Source organism: Acyrthosiphon pisum, chromosome A3 (genome assembly GCF_005508785.2).
Source record: "Acyrthosiphon pisum isolate AL4f chromosome A3, pea_aphid_22Mar2018_4r6ur, whole genome shotgun sequence".
NCBI classification, from domain to species: domain Eukaryota; kingdom Metazoa; phylum Arthropoda; class Insecta; order Hemiptera; family Aphididae; genus Acyrthosiphon; species Acyrthosiphon pisum.
The window spans coordinates 13,372,978-13,399,261 of NC_042496.1; the positions used below are offsets into that span (position 1 = coordinate 13,372,978).

A 26,284-nucleotide genomic window follows, 5' to 3' on the forward strand; every position below is an offset into this window, starting at 1 on the left:
CAACGGATTATAACTGATTATCAGTTTTAAAATAAATAAATAATTAAAAGAAAAAAATACAGATTCGACGAATCTGCGTCTGGGTATATATTATGTTGTTGGTCCATTGCACGTTCGGGTCCCGCACCGGACGTCCCCGAGTTTGTAGTACTTACAGTAATAGTATGAAAGTAAGTAGGTACTTAATTAGTGTTACAACTTGCGATAGGTGTGGATACGCGTTCATAAAAATTACTGTAGCGGCGAATAACGGTTGTTGTGGACGGCCGGGGGACGGATATAATATTATGGAGAAAGTGAAACCAAAAATTCGATAACATTTCAGTATCATTCGACCCGAAATTTTGAACTACTAGCAATGGCATGTGTGTGTGTGTGTGTGTGTGGCCGGAAACTTTCCGGTTTGGGCTATTGTATTATACGCACAGTAATAATATTATATCGTATAATTAACAATTATATTAAATACAGTGCGTATATTATTATATTCGGACCTATCCGCTAAATGAATATATTATTATATTGAAATCTGCGAGAAAATCTTGCATAATGTGTGTTTGTGTCTGTGATACACAGCGATAGCGTGTATTTGGGCTATTGTTTATTGTATTTATATTGTATGTGTGTGTGTGTGAAATACGCGATTTACACGGACTCGGGTACGCTAAAACAACTTTTGCAGAAGTTCCGTCGTACATCGAAAGATTGAGACATGATCGATTAATCGGATCGCGTATTTTTTGTCTATTGATCAGTTTGATTATTGTTTGCATTTCGTGTCTGTGTCATCCGTCAAATGGTACTGAGATTATAATAGAAACATGTGTGGTTTATATCATTATATATTATGTACTATCGTTTGTATATTATAGTGTGTTGTATGGTGTATGTGTTTATGTGTACATATTTTTATATACCGCAGCTCGTTCGTCTCAGAGAATTAAACAATAATAGAATTTGTATTTTTCCTTTATTTTATTGCACGAGATTGTTTTGATTGGCATGTTGACGGGTAAAAAAAAAACAATAATATTAATAGGTAAATAGAAACAAATAAAAATCATATAATTTAATATTATTGTCCTCCTGCTCCCTACTCTTGAGGTGAGAATAAAGCGCACGTGTAATATGAACGAGGAAAAATGATATATAAAAGGAATTACAAACGAATGGTCGATAAAACGATATTTTGGAAAAAATATGAAGAGAACACGACAGCCGCTTTTTGCATTGGTTTCACGTGGACAACACAAATACGGTGAGCATATCATTTCTATGTATAGTTAACATAATATTCGTATTGTTATGCACGTGATATGAATGTATGGGGGGTATAACCCGGACGGGTTGTAAGCGCCGTACGCGGGGGAGAGAGTTAGGGTTAGACATTTTATAAGATATCGTTACCATTTTATCATTTAATTATTATATATTTATTATGTACAGGATTGGATATTCAGAAAATATTTTGTTTTTAATTGTTTTCATTGTATTTACAAGTAAATAAATATAATAAAACGTCTGTTCTACTATTATCACTATCATATATGTACAAGATTGCGCGCTCTGTCGTGTTGTCATAAGAACTTTAATGTTGAGGAAGGAAAATGCAGTGTATTTGTGAGAGTATGTTTTTCATCTTATTTACATGCTAAATATTATTACACGGTGTTTATTTCTTAAGCTAAAGTCTCCGAAAATATTTTTTCGTATAAGACGTTTTTAATGGGGTAGTTTGCATATACATGATCTACCTACAATATTTCTGGGAGTCCTATAAAATATAAATGGGTTAATTCATGAGACAAGTTCCTCTTCGAAGAAATTATAGTACAAGACAATAATCGTTGTATTAAAATTAAGTAAACGAAGTGAATCAGTTAATTTTTACTAAAAAAAAATATTTAAGCCGAATAAAATAAAATTGCAAAAACCCCTTGGATGAAAATTAAAAATAAAATAAATACAAATTATAACAGTACAAATTATTTGAATGTTTATAAGTAAATAATAATATTTTCGGAACCTAAATGTTGCTTTATATTATACGTTATTCGAATCTCTCGCGCTGAGACATCCGTATAAATTGGATTTATCGATTTAAATGTATTTTGTTTTTATACAACTCACGTAAAAAACCACAAATATTATACATAACTGTACAACAAAAATTTGCTAAACGACGTTTTTAAAAATCACTTAATTTTTAAAATCGAAATTATATATTAATTAGTATGTACAACTATTTACAAACTTGACACGATAGTCGTCGTCGATGTAGGTAGGTACTCATGACACGGTCGACGATGACGACATGTCTTTCAGTGGGACAATTATTGTTTTGGTAAAAATAAAATTATTATTCTTATGGTAATAATAATATTAAGTAAAGTATATGCCTAATAATTAATATAATAGTATAGTTATAATAATAAATAAATATCGTAATTACAATAATAATAAATAATCATGTGCGCGCGCTGCAGCAGGTCCGCCGTTGAGCTTTAGGAGATGGATGTGGTAGTGGTGGCGGTGTTGGTGGATGACGACAGTAGCATATAATAATATAATAGTAGGTCAGTGGCTGGCGATGGAGGGGTAGTTTTGGAAGGGAAGGGCGAGGGAAAGAGTTTATAGGACCTCGCCGTTAATAGTAACTGAACTCTCATGGGTTGATATGACCCTGTTGGGTGTTACCGAAACTGAAGCCCAGAGCCCTTGGGTCACCACCATGTAGCCTAAGTGCCTGTTCGAGCCGTTGTTCCTGGAGCCTGAGCGCCTCGGACAGATCAGGCGACACTTGGCCTTGGTGATGGTAAGGGTTCTGTCCGTTCATCAGTTGCCCTTGCGCCATGGCGTTGTAGTTGATTGCCACGTTCTGTTGTGTCTGATGTGCGTTCTGCTGTTGCACCGACGACTGCCGGTTCTGTTCAGGTACCTGTTGCTGACCCGACGACGCGGCCACGGCTTGCGATACGGCTAATCTGAGTGCTGCCTCCGCCTGAGACCTGAGTATGGCCTCCTGCATACGTAACGTTGGTGAGCTCTGCTCGTGGTTGGACTGTTGGTGGTGGTGGAGCATGGACTGGTGACCAGACTGCTGGTGGTGTCCACCACCTAGCCCGTCAACCATGGACGACATGGAAGCCCGGACGGCTGCGTTCATGGCCATCTGGACGGCCGATTGCATCGAGTTAACTGACGAGTTCGAACCGGAACCACTGAAGAACCAAAAAGTTAACATTCGTATTAATACACATTATATTCATCATATCAAAAATCTATACAACCCTATTTGTTGACCTAAATCTTTCTATAACACTCGTCTATACGTCTTCCATCAACTGGACATAACATGTCAATCCTACCCTACTCCCATGCAATTTAATATTATCAATATTATAGCATACCTGGAAGTGGTGACCAACGGGTTTTGGTGCATGGCATTCGACTGGGTAATACGCATAGCCGCCGCAGCAAGATTGGCCGCAGCTGCTTGCACTACAGACGCCGGGGTTGGTGGTGCTGATCGCGGCGAGTGTGACGGCGATGGTGGGTTTTGCTGAAGTTGCTGCTGTTGCTGTTGCTGCTGTTGTTGTTGCTGCTGTTGTTGTTGCTGCTGCTGCTGCTGCTGCTGTTGCTGTTGTTGTTGCTGCTGCTGTTGCTGTTGAACCTGTGAAACAGCAGCATGGGCCTGTTGCTGGCTCATAAATAATGCAGCAGCCCTCTGAAGATCATTGGCGTTGTACTGAGGTTGCTGGTTCATGTATTGGTGACCTCCATTACCGCTAACTGTAAGTTAGACAAACAAAAAAATGTTTTTAATCGAAAAAAAATTCAAACGCGTTATGCTGGACAGAGGAGGTTTACTTACTCATGCCTCCAGTTCTAGCAGCCATCAGCTCGGCCAACTTAATCGCCGTAGGATTGTTGTTATTGTTATTGTTGTTGTTGTTCGTCGTCGTGTTGTTGTTGTTGTGATGCAACACTAACGGAATTTGGTTGTCGGCTGGTGAAACGGATAGCCGGCCACCCGTGGGAACAACGACGTTTCCGCCTGCTGCAGCTGCCGCTGCAGCCGCGGCCACCGCAGCAACCACAGAGTTATTGGTGCCAGTGCCAACTGAGCCTGTAGAGCCAGCTCCACTGGGACCGTCCACTTCGCCGTTGTTCGATGAAGATGAATCTGAGTGAACAGAATGAGGTGAGGCGGGGCCACCCATGCTGTTGGTGGCCGTCACGGCGGCCAGGAAGTTTTCTCGTTCTCTGCGTTCAGCAGCTGCTCTGCTCAGAACGTACTGCGCGGCGAATTGATGCTTGGGATCCATGCGCATGTGTTCCATGTGTGTCAGCAGGCCTGCACAAAGTAAACGCGAGTTAAGATTACGTCGGTGCTGTGCATAAATCTATAGTTAATAATAAATTGCGGGGCATAAAAAAATTGATTTGTTTCGTATATTATACGCATGCGATTATTTTTTCTCAGTCGGCAACATGACGAGATTTATGCGACATGCACGCCGTAAATCAGTTATCATCGCGATATTGCTAACATGGCACAGTATGTTTTTGTGATGGTCATTATTTTGTTCGGACAAACCGGAATTTGAGTTAAAGATTTATAATCCTAAACTCGGATTCAATCCATTGAGATCCAGGTTATCCTACACATGCATTTATTATATATTATATAGTATGCGTATAACTATCATTAAAATCTAGATAGAATATCAAAAATATATATTTTAATATAGTATGAATTTGAAAAATATTTTAACTATAAAAATAAATAACATTATATTTGTAATTCAGCAAGCTTGAAGGATTCAACAGCTCAATTGATTATATTAATAATATATGCATTTTATATTCTGAACATAATCAATATGAATTGATCAGGACTTGATAGCTATCACTGCTGCACTGGTTTTATCACTACAATGCATTATTGGCTCACCTGATTCGTGGGTGAATACGGCTTGACAAACAGAACATGGCCACATCCTGAGTTGGGCGTACTGAGCTGTTTCCGGATGGCAAGCCAAATGTTTACGCAGACTTCCCTCATTCACGTAGTGTTTACCACACACAGGACAGGGATGGTTGGCCGTTCGACGTTTGGCCATGTACGGACCAGTACCGATATCCGAGTAACCTGTGAAAAAAAGACTAATGTGAAAATTGTTCACATATTTTTCGAATACTTTATTTTGAGGACTTTTTTTTCGAAACATTTTAGAATATTAAGAGTCTTTGGCCTTAGGGTTTCAGAACTATTATATCATTTATCATCAATTATTATTATTATGTCACTCACTTTGTACGACGGCCTGCGACACGGTGGTCGGATCGTTGTGGTGGACTTTCATATGTTCGACCAGTGACTCGCTACCTAGGAACAATTTATGACACAGCGGACAAGACGTAGTGCTCGCACCGCCCATCAAGGCGGCGTGCTGCTGGAGCACATCCATGCGAAGTTCAGCTTCCTGAAAATAAAAAAAATGTTCCTGAAAATAACAATAAAACATACGTCAGGTATAACCAGTAATCAGCGAACCCGGAAGTACGCGCGTGTTCGGGACTTGTTGGCGGGGGAGACACTATATTATAGTATATATTATGATATACACACAGCCGCCGCCATTGCACAGCGTGTTTCCTTTCCGCTTCGCGTGAAGAAACACAATACCGACATGGTCCCTTTGGACACACGTATTAATCTACTATCTACTATCTAGATATACAAAATACACATATTTTTATTTGTATATAAATATATTCTGTCTGCTGTGCGTTTGAATGGCCATTTTGAAAAAAATTATGTTTCCGTTATGTTTTACGTACGCCGTACACGCATAAACCTGACCACCGCCGCCGCAAAATATACGCTCGGAAAGATCAAATTTATGGTGCGCTGCTGTTTAGGCGACTGCGTGCTCGGATTTATCGTTATACGCTCGTGTATATTATAATATACTCTAAAATTTACCGACCGGAGTTTATTGTCGCACAACAATAATATTTTAATCGTTATTATTTTTTCCACCCCGTTCCGATATTATGTGCGATGAAAAAACATACGAGAACAAAACTATACTGTTATATATGTATATCATGTTATATATAAACACAGTTTCTACATTTATACAATATGACATAATGTATATAAATGCTGGCAATGGTGTGCGGTGGCTATATAGAATGTTACGATATCGGCGCCTTGGGAGATGTGTCCGAGCAAAAAGTACTCGACCGGTGGAGGAGAAGTAGGCGACGAGTAAAGGGGATGGCAATAAAACAAACGTAATTTTAATTTTTAAAAGCCCTTCCGACTACTTGCAGCCCGGTGACTTTTATTAAAAGTCCGTCTGCGGCGTCGTCCAAGGAGCGGAGATTTACATTTTTATTAAATATTTTATAAACAAAGTATAATTTATCGGTCTGAGTGTTCTCGAAAGTCGAAAGAATAGGCGCCCGCCCGGACTCGGGACACCGTTAATAATTACTAGCGGTTTTTGCACGTGATTTGTATACGGCTTTCGTCAAAGTATATAGCTATCCACTATCCAGTCCTTGTACACAGAATATACAGCCTGGTAATCTAATAGTGTTTTTTTTTAAATTAGCATTTTTTTTCACAATTGAATATTATACAATATTAATCCCGATAAGTGTTACAAAATTAAAAAAATAAAATAATGGAAATATCGTAATCAACCAATAATGAGTTTTTAATAGTTCAATTCAGCACTGTGTCTATACTTAAATATATTGATAAAATATAAAAATAATTTTTTACTAGTATAGTAGTATTCATTATATTTTTCAATAATGCCTAGTTTAAAAGTTTACTAACCCAACCTCCAACAAGTCATTTGAATATTTAATGTTGTGTATTTTTTTGTACGAGAAACTATAGTCTATAATCGCATAAGTAGGTACACAATTACCAAAAGCGAACGAAAAATGTCATTATTAAGCATTAAATTCACCGTGACCATTACCATTTCCAATATAAACTTTATATTAATGCCAAATACTTTTACTTTGTGTACCTAAATGATTTATGCACCTTTATTGCATAAAACTAATATTTTCTTCATGAGTTTTATCGTTTTGCACGGTGGCGCACTGAATTAAATTATTTATTATAAATGAAATACAGAACGTTTCGCGGTAACATGATTTACTTGCGTACTTTCTTATCACGCCACTTATAGATGACCAGTTTTCAAACTATCTAGTCGTTACGATTTTGACTGGATTGAAAATAGATTTAATTATATTACATTTAAAAAAAAACGAGAGGAAAACAAATATACAGAGAAAAAGAATGAGTGAGAAGGAGAAAAATATGCGATTATAAACCCTTGTTCCACGAAAAAGTACTTAAAAAAATGATTATGTACGAAAATAGCGTTTGCAAAAGAAAGGATTATAATATAATAATAATAATATGACGGGGGAGACGACTACGATGAAATTGGAAAAATTAATGGAATTCCAGTGCGCAAATCCACTCGGTATATAATCATAAGCGTTATCGGCTGCTTGAAATGAAAAACGGGTTGGCATATTATTATAATAAAAATTACAATAATTAGGCGTAGTAGCTGTGTGGCACGTTACAATATTGAATTGGGTGCGCGTATGTTATAAAAACATAAATTATTACGGATGTCACTATTTTGTTTTTTTATTGACAGCTAAAAAACAATACGCCGATGGTCTGGACGCAAGTAATAATAATATAATATTAATTTTATTATTATTTTATTTAATTTACGGGATTACCTCAAAGTACTGTAATAAGTAAGTAAATTATACATGCATATATTATTATTATAAAATGTATCTATACGACATTTTTATTGTATTTCGTCCCGTGTTCCAGCGCCATGCCATCTATACGATATTATATATCTATTGCTATAATATTATGTTCTGTTGTACAACTCTAGCGAAACGTTCGCGGCACACGCACGCACTCACGCACGCACGCACGCACGCACGCACGTAAATACGCAAACTGTAGAGAAAAATGCGGTTAAACTTTCCACGGTTTTTCGTGTACACGCCGCCGTTTCCCCGTCATCGTTGTCGTCGTCGTTCCATTTACGGAAAGTGGTCTACGACGACACGAGCGTCCGCGCCGTGTATTGCCCGCCGCAAAATTTATGGCCTCTTATTAGAATATCATGTGCGCGCGGCTTCGCTATAATATATAGGTAGGCACACACACTCACTCACATACACACACACACATACACGTATACGAACACACACACACATAAATTTATATAAACACACACGCACATATATATATATTATATTGTATGCCGCGCTCTCGCGTCACCTATCTATACCGCGCTCCGCTCTTCACCACCGCCGACGTTCACGGTCCGAAGATCGGTCCCGCTTTTTACGTCCGGATGAGAAAATAATGAGCTGCTGCCATTAAAAATATAAGAAAGAAAGAAATAAATAAAATATTATAACGTGCGCGCTGTGCACCGGTAGATAAGTATAGGAATACAGTATAATATATCGTATACGAGTGAGTAAAAAGCGAAAACGCGCGTGCTGGATATCGATCTTTAATATATATCATATTATATTATTATACACTGCCCCGCGGAGAGACTATTAAAAAGTTATTATTATTATTATTATTATTATCATCATGAATGAATGGATTAGTTGTATGTAATATAATATAACATATTATTACATATTATGTGTGTGCGCATGTGTCTATTAGAATTTAGAAGTGTGCGTGCAGCGATAAACGCGCGTTATAATTCGAATAATGAAATGCGTTAGCCGATGACATTACTAACGATACCGGCGATCTAACAAAACGCGTTCGGAACGAGAAAAATAAATAAAAAGTAAATTAATTAGAACAGAAAATCCTGAATATAAACGTCTAGACGGATTTTTCGTTAACGTAGTAGTACAGATGTCGAAATGTCGATACGAAACTTAAAACAGATCACGCAAAAAATGAAATGTTGATAAAATATGATGGTATTCTTATAATAGTGGCAAGTATTCCTACTTGAAAATTGAAATCATAAAATGTTAAATAATAAAAACAAATAAGAATGATAGAAAAAAAGGACCGAGACGCCGAACATTCGTGTTATTTATTTAGGACAGCGTGCATGTATGCACAATGCGTATAGGTACTTAATTTTTTTTTGTATTTTAATAACGATTATTATGCGTACAGCAATTTGAATGCGAGTGCATTCAATCAAACGACAAGACAACGTGCAATTACCTCCGACACTTGCATTATTATTCAATATTGTGTGCATGTATATACAAACTGTTTCAACACCTGCTATACGCGGGATGCATCAAGCTAGTATATCGCATATAATTGTACATGCACCAGGAAAAAATCGAACATCGGGTGGGATGCATAAGAAATTAAAATAATTGTTTGGTGGCCAAAAAAAAAAAATGTAACTGTACACAAAGAATTGTTTTTTTTTCTTTAAAAAGTGCCTGGAAAAATAAATAACACGCCCACGCCGGATAAAAGAAAGAAACCGAACAAACCACCTGTATGCTCAGAAATCAACAGTCCCTAATTTATTTTTTTAGTTTCGATAGAAATCAACAGAAACATTCTTTCGTTTTGTTTTCGACAAGTGTTAATTTATTCTATTTCCGAAAAATTAATCGTCCTGTGCGTAGTATGTAAATCGGTTCACCTGCTCACGCACTACATAAATAAGCGCCTCGGGATCCGTCGCGTGGCCTATAAGATTTACAAAAATTCTGAATGTATAATATATACGTTACGCTGTAAAAAAATATATATCTGTGTTATCTAGTTCCCATGTTATTTTGGCGTTTTTGTTGTACTTTTTTTTATATATACACAAGGGTCATAATACGCATAGAAGTATGTTAATAAAAGGCTGAACACAAGAAGGGTCAATAACGAATACTCTTAATACCCTTTTCACATTTTTAATGAATATCGTCGAATAGTGGTGTTTTTTTTTATTACGTCATATTTTTGCACAACCCTTTTCATTCTAATTTACATTCGTGTTACACTTCACCGGATTTTCGCCCTATTAAACATTTGAAAATGCAATGATAAAAGAACATAAAAATATATATAAATTTGAAATGCAAAAAAAAATTCTGTGAATCAAGTGCGGTCTGACCGAACCACATGAATTTTGAGGAACGGCATAATCAGTTATGTTTTATTAGTTGGGATTGTTTGCATAGATATATTGAAGGATCTTTTGTGGTAAATCAAAATAATTGCACAAAAACACATTGGAATTGCAACGCCAAGTTTAACGACCCGAGAATGTGTTTATGGTTGTTTCTATTTTTATGGATCGGTCACTTGGCGAATATTATGCAGAAATTCAATTTATATACATACTCTCAGAAAAGTATTTCGCATCACTGCCACAATATTATTGAATAGACACAATCAAGGCCACACGTTGATTTAAAAGAAATATTATTTATATACTAAAATAATAATATACAAATATGTCTTTTTATGGTATGAAAAAAAAGCATAAGGCAATAAACACTTTGGTTAATTCAACACGACAAAAAAAATAAAATGGAAAAAAAGAAGTGGAACGTTTTGAAACAAGAAAAACTTTTACCCTACTGTGTTAAATGTTTCACCCTTTCGTTAGACTATACAAACTTTGAGGCATAAATTAACAATAAATAATAATCAACGATCGTAAATGAAAGGTGCCCTAACTAAAGTTAAAAAAAAACATGAAATGTCATTTTAATCGTATAAGTACCTATCTACTAAAAATTATGACCTGATCATTTTTCAAAACTTATCTTCATATAAATAAAAATAAAAATATTTTAATTTGTTTTATGATTTTTGGGAGTTTTGTTTACGGAATTTTTATAACAAAGCGTGTTCTTAAACAAAGTCATAATGTGTAATGTTTTCAAACGGCTCGTGGTAGTAATAACCGCACTATTGAAATAATTATTATTGCAACTTGGCACACGTTCTGTACACTACACGTACGACAAATAGTACCGCATAAACTTTTTTTCTTTTAGACTGCATATACTTTTGGATTTCCTACAAGATTATATACATGCGAATAAAATATAAAAATAACGTCGAAAAAATACGATTACTGCACATTTACACGTTGGCCCATATATTCTAAGTTTCATTAACAGAATAATAAAAAAACCTATCTAAATATTTTTTTATTGATATAAATAATATTAACTTAACAGAATTTGGAATCAAGAGAATATTTAATTATTTATAGTTCACGTATTTGTTGGTCTTACTGTTTTGTCCAGACCGAGAAAAAAAAGTAATGATGCTTTTGCTTAGTCTGATCACCAGCAGTCGTGACGACGTTCGGCGGCAACGGTATCACCGGTGGGATAAGTGAAGCCGAGAGGGGAAATAAAGTCCATTTTTCGCAGTTTTAATTACAGCAGTGAAAATCGTAACGTGGCAGATTTGAAGAAATAACAAAATTAACTAAAAGTATAAGATGTCCGTAAGAATTAAAACCCTTTTTGCCAGCTTTTTCCCATTAACTTTTCAAATAAGCCACCGGGTTGTCACTATATTTCATTGGCCGCGGCGCTATCCGCTACTCCACACACCCTCGTCACCCGGTCGAGTACATATAATAATATAATAATAATAATAATATGGTGCGCGCTTGCGTGTAATGCAATCTTAGCGACCACGACGAAGACGGCATAATATTATATACATATTACATATATAATAATATAATATAATTCTATAACGAGGAAAATATTATTGCGGTCGTTATCGTGACAAAACGATTAAAAATCCGTACGTCTAGCCAGTAACTGCGTATATTTTATGGACATTATACGTGCATAATATATTATATACATATGCTAGAATAAGAGTTATATGAATTTGCAGCATTGTGTGTGCGGTAAAAAAACAACTTCTCAACCTATTTAATCTATCATATATATAGGACCTGATGTGTGTAATAATATTTACATATTTTTTTATTTTATTTTTATAGTTATTTCATTTGTATACAATATATATCATATTTGAATTTTCTATAAGTCCCTGTTTTTTTTTTTATAAACGCAAACACACACAACTATAATTATGCTGTACACCATCATTCGTGATGACGTCATAAATCATAGGTTATGACAATAACGACGATATATCGTCGTCATCACCGATACGAGATTGGAGGGATAAAACCTACGCATCACCGTGAAGAAAATCCTCTTTACCTACATAACTGGGTCAAAGTCATCTACCTCTAATGGCACTACTATACTATACCATTATTCGTGCTGTTATTCGGTCGACTACCGCAGCATTTGGTAAGCGGAAATTCGATTAAAACTGACAAAATATTTTGTATGTATATAATGACGTCATTTCTTAACGATACGACTATACACAAGAGAGACGTATGTGCCTATAATATATTTCTACACATACATATATATAAATACACACAGTACGGTCGCTGTATATAGTATAATATTTTTTATTAATAAGCGTTGGACACCTGCTATACAATATAAGCAACATCATATAATGTATATATTTCACACTGCCACTGCCTATAGGTACAAAAATAAACACAAACAGGCGCGTGTCTTACTAGCGAGCCGAATAATAAATAACGATATCGAAACAACGTCTCCTCACCTTAGCCGTGTGGGTGCGCAGACTGGACTCGGTGGCGAAACCTTTGCCGCAGATGGTGCAGTGGAACGGCCGGTTTTTGGCCCTCTCCACTTGGGCATCGTGGTTGCGGAGATGTTGCTGCAGATTGGACAGCTGTATGAAAGCTCGTCCGCACTCGGCCAAGTGGCATCTGTAAGGTCGTTCTCCTGTTAAACAAAAACAAAATACATGAACAACGAAAATATAATACGCGTTTCAACCGTCATCGTACAACAGCAATCACAATAATAATAATAATAATAATAGCGTGTCGGAAGAAAACAAAAACTTAAAAGTAGTAAAAAAATGCCATCATAACCGGTTATACTGCAGTCGTATACGCGCAGCCGTTTCATATGCAAATACTGACAAACATTATACAGTGCGATGTATACTGTATATAGGTACGTGCGTGCAACGATATAATATTATATAAATGTGGTCCTTTGCGGAAGGAAGAGCCGCTATTGTTTTAACACGTTAGCACGATGCCATCTGATTTTTTTCACTAGTCGTCGTTATATTATTATATTATTCTATTTTTTTTTTTTTTTATATCTTTTTTTCCCTTTTTGTTTTTAACAGTGCGTATTATATATATACTATAGAATATGCGTGGACCTATACCTATACGCACTGCACTGCCGTCTCCCGTGTATATCCCGTCGCGAGTGATACACACTGCGGCACCTTGAGAACCGCGCGTATCCAATTAGATATTCTTTTGTTACATTTTTACCGACACGTTATGGTAATTTTACCCGGATATGTGTATTTTTTGCGCCAACAAATATAATAATTCCCCTTTCGTCTAAACCCCTTTTCGCAGCCTGCAACGCGATCCCCGCGGATGCTTTTGTTTTAACGCGAGCATTTCAAATGATTCACTAATTTATTTATTTAATTTTTTTACTATTATTATTATTTAATTTTTTTTTTTGTTCACTTCGCTTCTTAGCGCGTCTTCCGTGAGAGAGTATTCATCGAAATTCTAACGTGCAGATCACGTAGTACCTACCTACTGCATAGTGAACTATGCGCGCATACAAATGCTGTTGCAAAGGACCGTAGTAAACTCAAAACGAATACTATTAATACTCGTTTGCTATAACAGTGCGCTTATTTTATAAAATATTGTTGCACTTTCCAACCGAGATTATTCTTATATCTAATAAACTTAATGCGTATGAATGAGGAATGCACCTACCTATGTAAACAATTTTATTTATCGTATAGTTATATTATATTCGAAACTGTTTTTTATTTGTTTTTGTGATTGGGAGAGGCTGAGTATACGATATGGTATATAGTGACATACCGTTATTACCTATGTATATATTATTATACATATACATAATGTGTATTATATAATCACGTTAAAATGACGTATACGGCTGCCAAAACAAACGTGATTGAGGGCAGTGTAATAAAAAACACACGGGTGGCAGACTGGGTGGATTTTTCCCTGAATGATTTTCGGAAAAACAGAGCAAAAAATGTATATATATATATATACGCACATCTATGTGTATAATACATCTATATAATGTCACGAGATTTATGTACCGAAACGGGTGGACACATAAATCGCATCGTTCATATTTTTCGCAACGGCGGTGTTATTTTTTGTCCAATTCCCATCGGTTTTTTGCGTGTTTTCATTATTATAATATTATTTACAGTCCCTGGCACCGCGTTGTTTTTTGGTCAAAAAAACAATTCGGCTCTGCTAGAATGATTTAAAACACTGGGGTCCACAAAAATACAAAATAATAAAATATATTATGCGTACAATATCGAAATTCATATACGTCATCCTGTCGATTGCCCGCACGCACAACAGCGGCTAATGACAATAGTATTTTTTGTTTATTGTCCGGTCCTGTCTCTATATACGCATGTATACAATATTATACTCTATTATACAGGGTTATTCACCAAGTATGGTCATCCCATTTTTTTAAATTTAGTAATGGATTTATTCAAATTTTGATTTTTGAAATTTTTAAATATATGTACTTATAAAGACCATAAAAAAGATGGTTCTCTTTTGAAAAACAGAAGTTTATATCTCCACAGAACTCTCCTTAAATAATAAAAATATTAAATCTAAATCTAATAAAATACCGTCAAATGTCTTTAAATACCTTTAAAAATTCTGTATTAAATAACTGTATTATTATTGAAAAATTAGAGAGTGCGCATGACCGGTGAATCATCCTTTATAATATAGATTAATACGTTTACACACAGCGATTGTATTATTACGATTATTATATTTACGTGTATCTACATGTAATATTTAAAAATTACGTTTTTATAAAATAGACCGCATATATAGGTAATTATATAATCCGTGTGGGTTTAATCGGACAAAGTAAAATAATAATAATATCAAATGATAATAATAACACGGTGATACGGTTTTGGCGACAGGTAAATGGCAATATAACTGGTGGTGGATATTTTGTTTTTCCAATAAAAAGTTTTCCGAAGAGGAAAAAAAAGTCCGGTAATTGTTTGCAGAAAGCGACTACAATATAAATAATTGAATTTAGTCCCTTTTCAACCCTTTGACGGGATTAAAACGGAGAAAAAAAGACCTTTTATTATTATTGTTGGCGGCCACACGGTAGGTAGTGTTTTGGCTTTTGCTGACCTTTTTTTTTTCGTGTGGTTTTCAATCGTTTATACGTTAATAATCGTGGTAATTATACGAATGATGCTGTAAAATCTCAGCGGTCAATCCTTAATATCGGTGTATACGTGTATATTGTTAAGCAAGTTACCCTAATTATACTATTAGTTAAAACGCATTACCGACCTTAAAGTATGCATTTATTATAGTTATTTTTTCTTAAGTACTAGTAACTATACTAACGAATGTGATTTTTATTATAACTTGTTATAATGATTAAAATTGATAGTTTGTAGAAAAATGCTGAGTTGTGGCTGAGAATTAATAACTGATTATACAGAATATTATAATATTGTAAGTGCATTAGTGCATATACCAGATTGACCTTTCAACTACTGATAACTATCAAAACATTATAGTAGCGATCACCTTGAAAACAACATCGAATAACACCATATAAACACCATATACCTAACTATAATTCCCGAACTTATCCCGTGCATATTCGATATATTATATTAATTATAGTTAATATCTACCTATGTCAATATAATATAATATATTATATAATGACGCGTTTCTACATATCTAAATACCTATAATGATGTACCTATTCCCACTGTTATATAATATTATGATAAAGTGTACCTATTATACATTCGTATTTGTGCACACATAAATTGGACGGATAGAAAGATGAAAAATCTGTTAAGATAAGCGGTATACGTTTGTGAGCGGGTTGGGTGGATTATTATAATTTTTTTCTTTTTACCGATGCGTGCCTATGTCCAATAAATGTCGTTCGTGCCCATAAACGGCTTGTTTTCCGTTAACATTCTCTATGTGTACGCGTCCTATAACCGCCGCTGCAGTGCACACTGCGCGCGTACACAAGTCTGTACATACACATACACATACACACATATTATATATATACATACAACGAGCATGAGATTGGAAAAATAAGAAAAAAAAGAGAGAAAAATATCGAGTAAGCAAAGAAGTAATCCCGTCGATATGTAAAAAAAAGAAAAATGAAAAAAAGAAGAGAAAAAATAAATATATATAAGAAGTCGATTTAATCCATTCGGAACGTGACCGATAATTTATTGCCTCGAAGTGTTCAACTGAATCTACATACTTAATGAACTTTGTCCACTTTTTCATTAACCCAACGTGTATAATGTCGATAAATTCTGCTGTAAATCATCGTACATCGCGAGCTAGACCTAAAGTGACCCTGTTCAGAGACACTTTCTACACACACACTCACTTGCACCTTATAAACACATGCGAGTATGCACACACACATACACATGTTCCATACTCAATATACGTACGACGAGCGGCACATCGGCCGTCGTCGGACTTGGAACATTGCCCAAACTCATTCTTGTATATATATATATAAAATATTATAATGTATATTTCACACAACGTGTATAAGTATATGTATGTATAATATATAAAGTGATAAAATATGAGAGCTGAGTGCATATAGATTATAGATGCAATACAAACGCGTACCTACGTATTATTATAGGTGTATACATACATTATATAATATTAAACATACAAACGTATACGTTACTTCGACGACGTCTTGATGGTATCTGTGTACTTGATGATATGTGCACGGATATTTATCGGATAAATCGTTTTGGAGCAAAAAAATAAAGGGAGGATGTGCGTGAATGTACGCTTAATGTTATACAGACTAAATAATATTATTTATTATACGAGTAATATATAGATATGCAGCCAACGTTACTATTTTCATATTTTACGTGTAGCTAATAATTTTCCGACCTATTGTCATCGTCACATTTATACGCAAAATAAAAATACTTGAAACGATCGATTTGTAGAGGCAACTTAAGTAGTGTAATTTTTAACAACCACTTTTTCTCACCTCGCAAAATACGTGACCGGAATACGATTACACTTACTTGTCGTTTGCCCAAAGAAATATTGTTATTATTATACGGAAAAAGGCTCAGTTTTTCCGGACACTTAATAATAATATTGTATCGCCTTTGCTTCGTTTATATGCTAATGACCGCGCGGTTGATGACAACGGTGGGCGTGGACAAGGGCCACAAAATTAACTGTGTTAGACGAGAAAAAAAATGTATAAGAAACTTAAACACTCACCACCACCTTATTATCGTGACCCTTTTACGGAAATTAAGTGCGTACGTTTCGCGTGAGTTTTAACTTATACATTTTTTTCAACCCTTCCCGTGAACACAGCAGGTATCGTCCACTAATGTCTTCTGGTTTCCTGGACTAAATTGGCCTTACCAAAATATATTATATGAAAAAAAAATAATAATAATTCCATTCTATTTCTCGATTACTTATTTCATTTCTGCCTATGCACTAATGAACGTTATTTTGGCGGTATGCGGAGGAACAAAAACGAGTTAAAGAGTTCAGACATATAAATCGAGAACCGTGATTTCATGACGCCACCGTAGTGGCTGTATAGAGCACGCAGAATACACGACCGCCACTGCCACCACGTGACACCGTGTGTGAACGCGTAACGCATAGACCAAACGTGTTGACCAATAGTGAAATCGCTAGACACGGCTAGACCAAACCCATTTTCGCGCGGCCATCAATGCAGCAATTTAACCCCCACCGCAACCGACGCCGACGCCGCCACCGCATCCGACGTTGACGACCATCAAAAAGGGTGTCCACCGCCACTTCCATTTCATTTCCCGCCGCCCTTTCCATCGTCTAAAAAGCGTCCCAGTTAGGGTCCAGAGAGCGAGAGGGACCGAGTGAGAAAGAGAGAACTGTCTATGTGTACACATGGAAATCAATAATTTTAGTTTGTATTTGAGACGAAATAATATTGAAGATATATCTCATATACAGAATACGATTTCGTCGTTTAAAAGTTTATGAGTAGGGTAATACCAATACTGTTACTTTTCATATAATGTTTTAAAATTTAATGGTGGGGGGGTTGGGTGGTTACATATATCTAGGTATCTAGGTATATTATATAAATATATACTTATATCACGATGAAATGTATAATAAGTATAATAACTGATTTAGTGTAAGTAAATTAGCTTGTTAAGGCGTATTATCATTAATCGTTGAGCGCACAATAAATGATGTGTGATCCCCACCACATATATTTTAAAATGCGTACAAGGTTAAAAGTACAACTTTTTAGACACACTAATACAGTAGGTATACCTACATATAATATATTTTAATATAAAGTAAAAACAATACATAGTGTATTATTGTTTGTAAATCAGCTGTATTGATGTAAATTTATTGGACATGATTAGTATCTAAGTATAAAATCCAAGATTCATTTTCCAAATTAAATTTTAAAAGAAAAACAATTGAAATTTATGTGTAGATACTTCATTGGTATTGAACAACCGAGACGCATTATTTTGTTAACATGAAAAAATGAAACGTTGTAATCGTTTGAACAAATGCGTTGTGTCAGTAACGTTTAAAGATAAATCATTATGTACGACCCCGAGGGGGCGTGTAATTATATACATTTTTAGTCCATGAGTTTTTATCAAAAAATCTCGTTTTGAATATTCTAGATTTTAGTTGTAAAAATAATATAGGTACCTATCTACCTAATGTTTTTCTTTATTTTCGTTGTTATATACCAGGATGTTTCACCAACTAAATAATGGCATTAAATTAGACCTTCCGCAGTTCTCTCGAGTCGCAACGATCATTATGAATATTATTTAGATTATATAGTAATATAGAATATATATATATACACATAACAAATTTATATAATTATATATAGTAATATAAGACGTATGGTTTTCTCATGAAAATGTATTAAGTGTTTTAAAACCCTGGAGGTATTTGTTTTCAAAATCATACGCTAGTATTAAATATTATGTTGTTAAAATAGTTTTAATTTTATCTATAGTATTATAAACGTAAAGTAAAACAATTATTTTTAGTATTGATAGTTGATACCTATTCTGGATATGTCGGTTATTGAAGGCAGAAAGTTAAGGTTCAGATTAATGTCGGTAATCGGTACACTGAACTACTTTATACTTAACTGATTTATTACGGCCGCCTATCGGTTACAGCGCGGGGTAAAGACACATGTAGGTAGGTAGGTATAACTGGTATAATTTTTATATCTACAAATGATAATAGCACATCGAAAATGTACAATAATCGTTGAAATACATATTATATAGTATTCATATAAATTTTAACTTCGTAATAATAACAACAATATAATATGCTAATGTTCAGATAAACTACCACTGCAGCGCGCCAGTTAAAACCGATTTGCCGCCAATCAGTCGGCCGCCGCCGTCGCCGCACGGGACGTGTCCGGCGGACGTCTTTATTCTAATATATTATCATACAGATAGGTATAGGTACTGTATTACTTAACGTATTATATTATTATATTTCTCGACCGTCCGCGCGTGCCGTTTCTACGTTTATTCCTACGACGGTCGTTCTTCCCACCGCCGCCGCTCATTACGCGGCCGCCGGTCGTACATAATATACATTATACACAGTGCGTCGCTATTAAAATATTAACACACACCGCTACGAAACTGGTACCGGTGCTTCCGGTGAATATATTATTATTATTATTATTTATAATATTAGAAAATTATTGCGAAATGCGAATAATACGAATTAATTTTTATATAGGTACGTCCGGGGTACGACCGGGGTGCTTCTTGTTTACGTACACGAAACGTCGCCGTCGATGTGACTGGGCCACTGCCATACCGTTGTTCGTGACCGCCGTCCATACCATAATAATGACTTATAGCCTATATAGGTATACTACTATATTGTATAATATTATAGTCTCTGTGAAGTGTGCATGCCCGCGAAGTCGTAATTTGCTGATATTAACGTTTGCACACATATTGTAATAAATAAATAATAATAATATACTGTAGTGTGTATCAAGGATACAAGTACCAACTATAGTCTATATTAGCAGTGTACCTAAAACCTATATACGGTATTATTGTTGTTATTATTATTATATAGATATTATAACTTTTACACGCGGTTTGATTGCCTCGGCGATTTACCTGTCGTATTTATTATAGCTCTCCACCACCCCGCTGACTTCTCCACCGCGGATGACGAAGCACAACACACCCGGAGACTTGTGAGTAAAAACGCACTGGTCACATTCGTATTCGGTGTCATTTATAATATATACCTATATATAATATATATAGGTATAAATATCATATTATGTAGAGTATGAGAAACGGCGTTATAATATAATATTACTATGAGTTAGTTAATTATTAGTTGACCGCGGAGAATACGTTTTATCGTCTTCTTACCACCACCAATGATAATTATTATTTTTAACAGTGATTCTTTTTTGTCGACGACAACATTTTTCACCGGAGATTGGCGTACACGCGGAAATTGGTTTCGGTAATTTGATTCATTCCCACCGGAGCCCGACCAAAATCACATTTACGCACCACCGTTGCTCTAATATTATGTATTTATCAATTTTTGGACGTACATTTTTTCTCTCATTCGATACCGATTTTATTTTATTTTACATGATTGAATGACCATTCGTGGGCATTAAAAAGCTCAGAAATTTTGAGGGATATTAATAGTAATGAGTTTGTACACGTGGACAAAGTGGTCATTTTTAAAATACAAACAAAAATATATTTTATGCGTTTATGTGTAATATAATTTGTAATTTGTAGGTACTGAAAATTACGATTGAAAAATAATCATATTATAGATTTTAAAATACATGTAAAAACAATTAAAAGTTCGCTACAGTGTTTGATCTGCTATTTGATGTATTCTGATTAACAATATCGAGGAATTTTCGGAAAAATACAAACAGTATTAAATTAAAGAAAAAATAAATAATATTCCTCCGTTGATAATTAAATTAATGTAGAGCATCCGTATATAATTTTTAGTGTATGATAAACGGTTTACTCCGTAACTTGTACTACGAACCTAAACTAACCTAACCGTAAAATGTACTCAGTTGAAAATTATTATTAAATTAATATAAATTATAACATAATCACATACATGTATAATAATAATATAGTCGTTGTGACTGCGATTAGACACAATTCACACATTGGTGGTTAGTTGTATCGGTGGAAATGACAGGGTCGTCAACGTATAGTGTATTGCACATGTTACACAATTCACACATACAGTGTATAATAACAAATAATAATATAAAGTTGACCGTGATGCAAGAATGAAATTCCCTCTATTGTAGCCGTGTATATAGGTACACCATGTTATATTATCATAAAATATTAAGTGTTTGTCATTAGGTATAATAAAGTAAAAAACTAATCGACGTCGAGATATTATAATAATCTGCGTTTTTCTAGGACTATTCTTATATCGATAACATTTGTTTTACCCTTGCGTATTTTGCGTACACGGTGCTGGACATCAGCCATGTTTGATTTCGCACACGCCCACATGTGCGCGCCAAACCCCACCCAGAGGGGGTGAGAAATGAGAATGTGAGATATTACCTATTATTATTATTATTATTATTAATATTATTATTATATACATATACGATGTCGATGTGTGGCGTGTGAGAGCCAGTTCTGACGCAGCTGCAGTTTTAATCGCACGCGTACGAATCGTACGTATAATAATAATTGAGTATGGTGGTGTATGTGTATGTGTATGAGTGTAAGTGGAAAGACCAATATTTGTTTTGCTATTAATTAAAAACGGAGTCCGATAACGCTCGATTAAAACGCTATATTATATCAACCTATGATTATGATACAGAAATGGTATGGAGTAGATACAACGGGGAAAAAATGAGTGTTTCTATTAAAAATGTTGTGCATTTTTTAAAAATATTCAAACATAAGTGTGTACTATATTATATACATATTTACTTTTTAATAAACGTCAGGATTAAATGGAGCAAAAAAGCGGTGCCGGGCTACTTGTTGATGATATTGAATTTATCAGAGGATAATTGGAAACTTTTTCGTTCGTTTTTTTATACAATTTTTTTTATGCGACAACGCGGGTGTGCCTGCGAAACGCCCTTTTTTTTCCAATATCTGTTAAAAGTAAATAACAATAAAACGACCAATGAGTTGACAAGGGTCCGTGCGCGCAGCCACCGTGGTCGTCGTTGTAGGGAAAAATCAAGAAGGTTTTTTTTTCGTATTTCGCCGCTCTTTTTATATTCATAAAAAGGGGGACACTTTTCTCCGAGAATATTGAAGGGAAGAAAATTAACGGGAATGAATAGCTGTTAATGATGGACCATTTTTCGAAACGTGATTTATTCGGGAAATGCGAAAAAAATGATTATATTTTTTTCGTGTAATTTCATTCCATTTATTTATTTAGTTTTTTCCGCTTGTAAAATGGTTGATGCTCTCACTGCAATCTTTTTTTATGGACTATAGAGGGATATATTTACATTTCAATTTTCAAAGCTCAAACGCATTATTTATATAAATTTCATCAGGCGGATCGCGTATATTATCTGCAGCTCGATACGCCTACGATAGTACGATGGTTACTGTTATTATTCACACATTATTATATTATGTGTTCGTGTAATAATAATTATTAATAAATCGTGAATTACGACTGACCTAGATTTTATTACAATAATAATAATAATTAATAATTGTTGTTCGCTTATCGATGCGTTTGGTTTTTAATGAATTATCCGTACTTGACGCAGTTTGGTCGTAAAAGAGAAAAATAGGCAAAAAAAGAAAAATACCTAACAATAAAACATTGCACACGTTATTAGCAAATAAATCAATTCATATCGTCTAAACAACGCGAGATATATACATGGCTCTGAGGCGATCGGGGAGATCACGCCTCTCGTCCACCACTGATAAAGTTGCACATCGGTTCACTGACACGGCCCGCGACTGTTCGAAGTTAATTTGCGGTCTTTATCTCGTTCAATTAAATAAAGTCTATAATAATATGTTCGTATTAACTTTATAATTTATATTGTACACAATATAACATAATATATAATATGTATTATCGATACGTGAAGAGAATGCTATTATATTATATTATTATACGCGATGTAAACAGTTTTGTGAAGTGCACGTCGTCACCGTTGCACTAGACTACTAGAGCATAGAATGTTTTATTGTACTGCAATGCATTTATAATTGCAGCGCATTATATAATTCGTATTATCAGAGTGGAGCGTTGGACGACGTATAATTATTTATAATGAGAACTTTTCCATCAATAACAAAAATTGCAATAACAATGTAGAAAAAATTTGAGTGATTAGGTACCTACTCAGTTTTTATTTTTTACTCGATCGTAAAAAAGACAAAGCCAGGTGGTAATTCGATTAGTAAAAACGTCGGCGTGACTATTTTGTAAAACTTATCGGTCGAAATGTATAATTAAAACTCCGTCACCGTTTCGGCTTTTAGGAAAATATATATTTTTTTTTCACAAATCCCGAACCAGAACACAACGGTACATTTTTACGAGCAGCGGGAGGAAAGGCTTTTCAAAAAGTTTGAATACATAATAATATAAGTGAATGCGCCCGAGAAAGTGTCGAACAGAAAAAACATCTACGACCGATGATGGGCGCGGGGTGAGTTCCACGAGGTGATGGAGAGGTGTTTGACGGGAGGAGAGGGTGCAAATTGGTTGGATATGATTGGAAATTCGTGGGCTTGTAAGAATTAAAAACAATATAACAACTTTACTCGACTTTCTTATTGTGTTTTACCTCGTCGTCACAGCAGAATCAGTATATATAGTTACACGACATTCTATAAAGAATTTTTTATTTTTATTTACTTTTCTTCGCAATCACGTTATCCCTTTATTTTTTGTTGCTTCCAAAAATCCATTTCCTATAATTACAGTTGAAATAGCGGCTGTGAAATTCCGGCAACTTACGCGCCGCACCCCACCCAGATACAAGTGTTATATATAATTTTTGCTCGTTCGCTATTTACTGCAAGTATAGTTTATTGTATAGTGATGTAAGTTTAAAGCCAAGCTCACAACTTTTATATTGAAATCTAATCAAATTTCACCTTATATATCGTCCCATATTATTATTATTTAAAATTACATATCCTATACGGTTATTTAAAAATTAAATACAGAATAATCCGTTACGAATGTGCGGTACTCGCATGTATATAGTATACTATAATATTTTATGATATTTTATTCAGTACCTGTGTGCAGTCTGGTGTGCTGTTGGACGTGGCTGAGCTGTTTGAATCGGCGCTCGCAGTAGGAACACTTGTACGGCTTCTCGCCGGTGTGGACGCGAATGTGCTGAACCAGTTGGTGGTTGGAGCTGAACGACTTGAGACATTGCTGACACTGGTGTGGTTTGCTCACTTCTAGGCCGCTGCCACTTAACGAACTACCACCGATGCTGCCAGGCCGGCCGAAGTCGCGAGCCTGCATCTGCATGGCCGCCGACTTTTGCATGAATATCTGTAGCACAAACGAAACGCCTGTGAGTAGGTACGCGGCGGAGGTGCGGACGATTGCCGTGGAGACGGCGGCGGCCGCGTCTTTGGGTTCATCATTTCGACAATAATTGTGATAAAAATTATAATCGAAATAAGAAAAAAAAATGCTATACACGAGACGAAACTGCTGCTGCTGCTGTTATTATACTGAGCGCGGCTGCTGTACGCGGACAGAGCCGGTTCGGGACCGGTATACGGAGTGCGTGACGAAAAAGGGTACAACATATTATCTGCCAGCCACCGCGGCAAAAGGATTAACGGGTAGAGGGAGGGGGAAGAAACTAAAAAAAATTGAAATACTCGTATATGGGGTAAAATAAACACGCCGCCTATTAGGTCTCGCGAGGGTTGGTACACCTGACGTTTTAAAACCGTATGCGCGAGATCATATGTATTATAACGCGTTGAAACGAGGGATTAATTAAAAAAAATAAACCCTTAGTATAGGGTTGAATTACTAGGTTACAGACTTTTTTTTTATTCCGCTCTAAAATATTAATTGAAATGCTGCTTTTTTAACCCACCCGTGCGGTTAATTAAACCGGAGCAATTAAAAAATTATACTTCGTCGCCGCCTCCACGTCGCTGCCGTGTCATCGTCACCCGATGTAACACACTATTATTGCATATTATACTATATTATAGATTAAACACAAACGCATACACACACGCATATACTTAAATACAATAGCTCATACAGTATAATACAAGGGACATATAAATACTGCATAATGTATAGGTACTACTGTACGGACACAAGCATCATGCGAGTGCTTTGGACGCGTACACATAAAATAAAATTGGCAAAAAGTGGAGAAAAAAACACGAGACGACACTACAACAACTACGGTTAAAAACAATAAACCACTTAACATTGATTGCATTTTCTCGGCAACGGTGATGGCCGTAATATAATATATATTTTTTTTTTTTAGCACCGACTGAAAGTATATAGTGGTAAAAAAGGGGTAAATCCATTACAGACACTTAACGCAGACGATGTGATTTTTATGGATTCCGACGATGATTAAAAACTATTTTTTATTTTTGCACGCCCGAACGTCGTTTAACTGATATCTGAACATTTACACGACGACGATGGAGGCGGCCGACGCGCGTTGCAAATCAAACAAAGTACAGAAAAAAAATTAAAAAATAACAGAGGGAAATTAATTTTAATATTATTAATTTTGATTTACGCTGTACTCGGTGACGTCTTCCGCGGAACACAAACACACACCCCACGTGCCTATGATCACCTGCAAAACACCACCACAACCATCGCAGTAGTAGTCAACATAAGGTCAACATAAGATAGTGTCTACGACGGTTCGAAACACCAGGTGATGGTCGTAACGGGAAAAAAAAATTTAA

General features: G+C 35.3%; 1 protein-coding gene across 4 annotated transcripts in view; it reads right to left on the minus strand.

Moving 5' to 3' along the window:
• Positions 1-1,957: 1,957 nt before the first annotated feature.
• Positions 1,958-26,284, minus strand: part of LOC100164834 (Krueppel homolog 1) — a 45,174-nt gene continuing 20,847 nt past the window's right edge. For 3 of the 4 annotated variants that reach the window (XM_029491618.1, XM_016808238.2, XM_016808237.2), the window contains 7 exons: positions 24,605-24,872; positions 12,713-12,897; positions 5,318-5,510; positions 4,958-5,155; positions 3,875-4,357; positions 3,411-3,792; positions 1,958-3,221 (listed from right to left, as the gene is read on the minus strand). In XM_029491618.1, coding sequence (XP_029347478.1) covers positions 2,666-3,221; positions 3,411-3,792; positions 3,875-4,357; positions 4,958-5,155; positions 5,318-5,510; positions 12,713-12,897; positions 24,605-24,872 — 2,265 coding nt within the window. In that variant the 3' untranslated portion in view covers positions 1,958-2,665. The remainder of the gene's footprint in view (positions 3,222-3,410; positions 3,793-3,874; positions 4,358-4,957; positions 5,156-5,317; positions 5,511-12,712; positions 12,898-24,604; positions 24,873-26,284) is intronic. The other variant, XM_029491617.1, reaches the window with a different exon arrangement.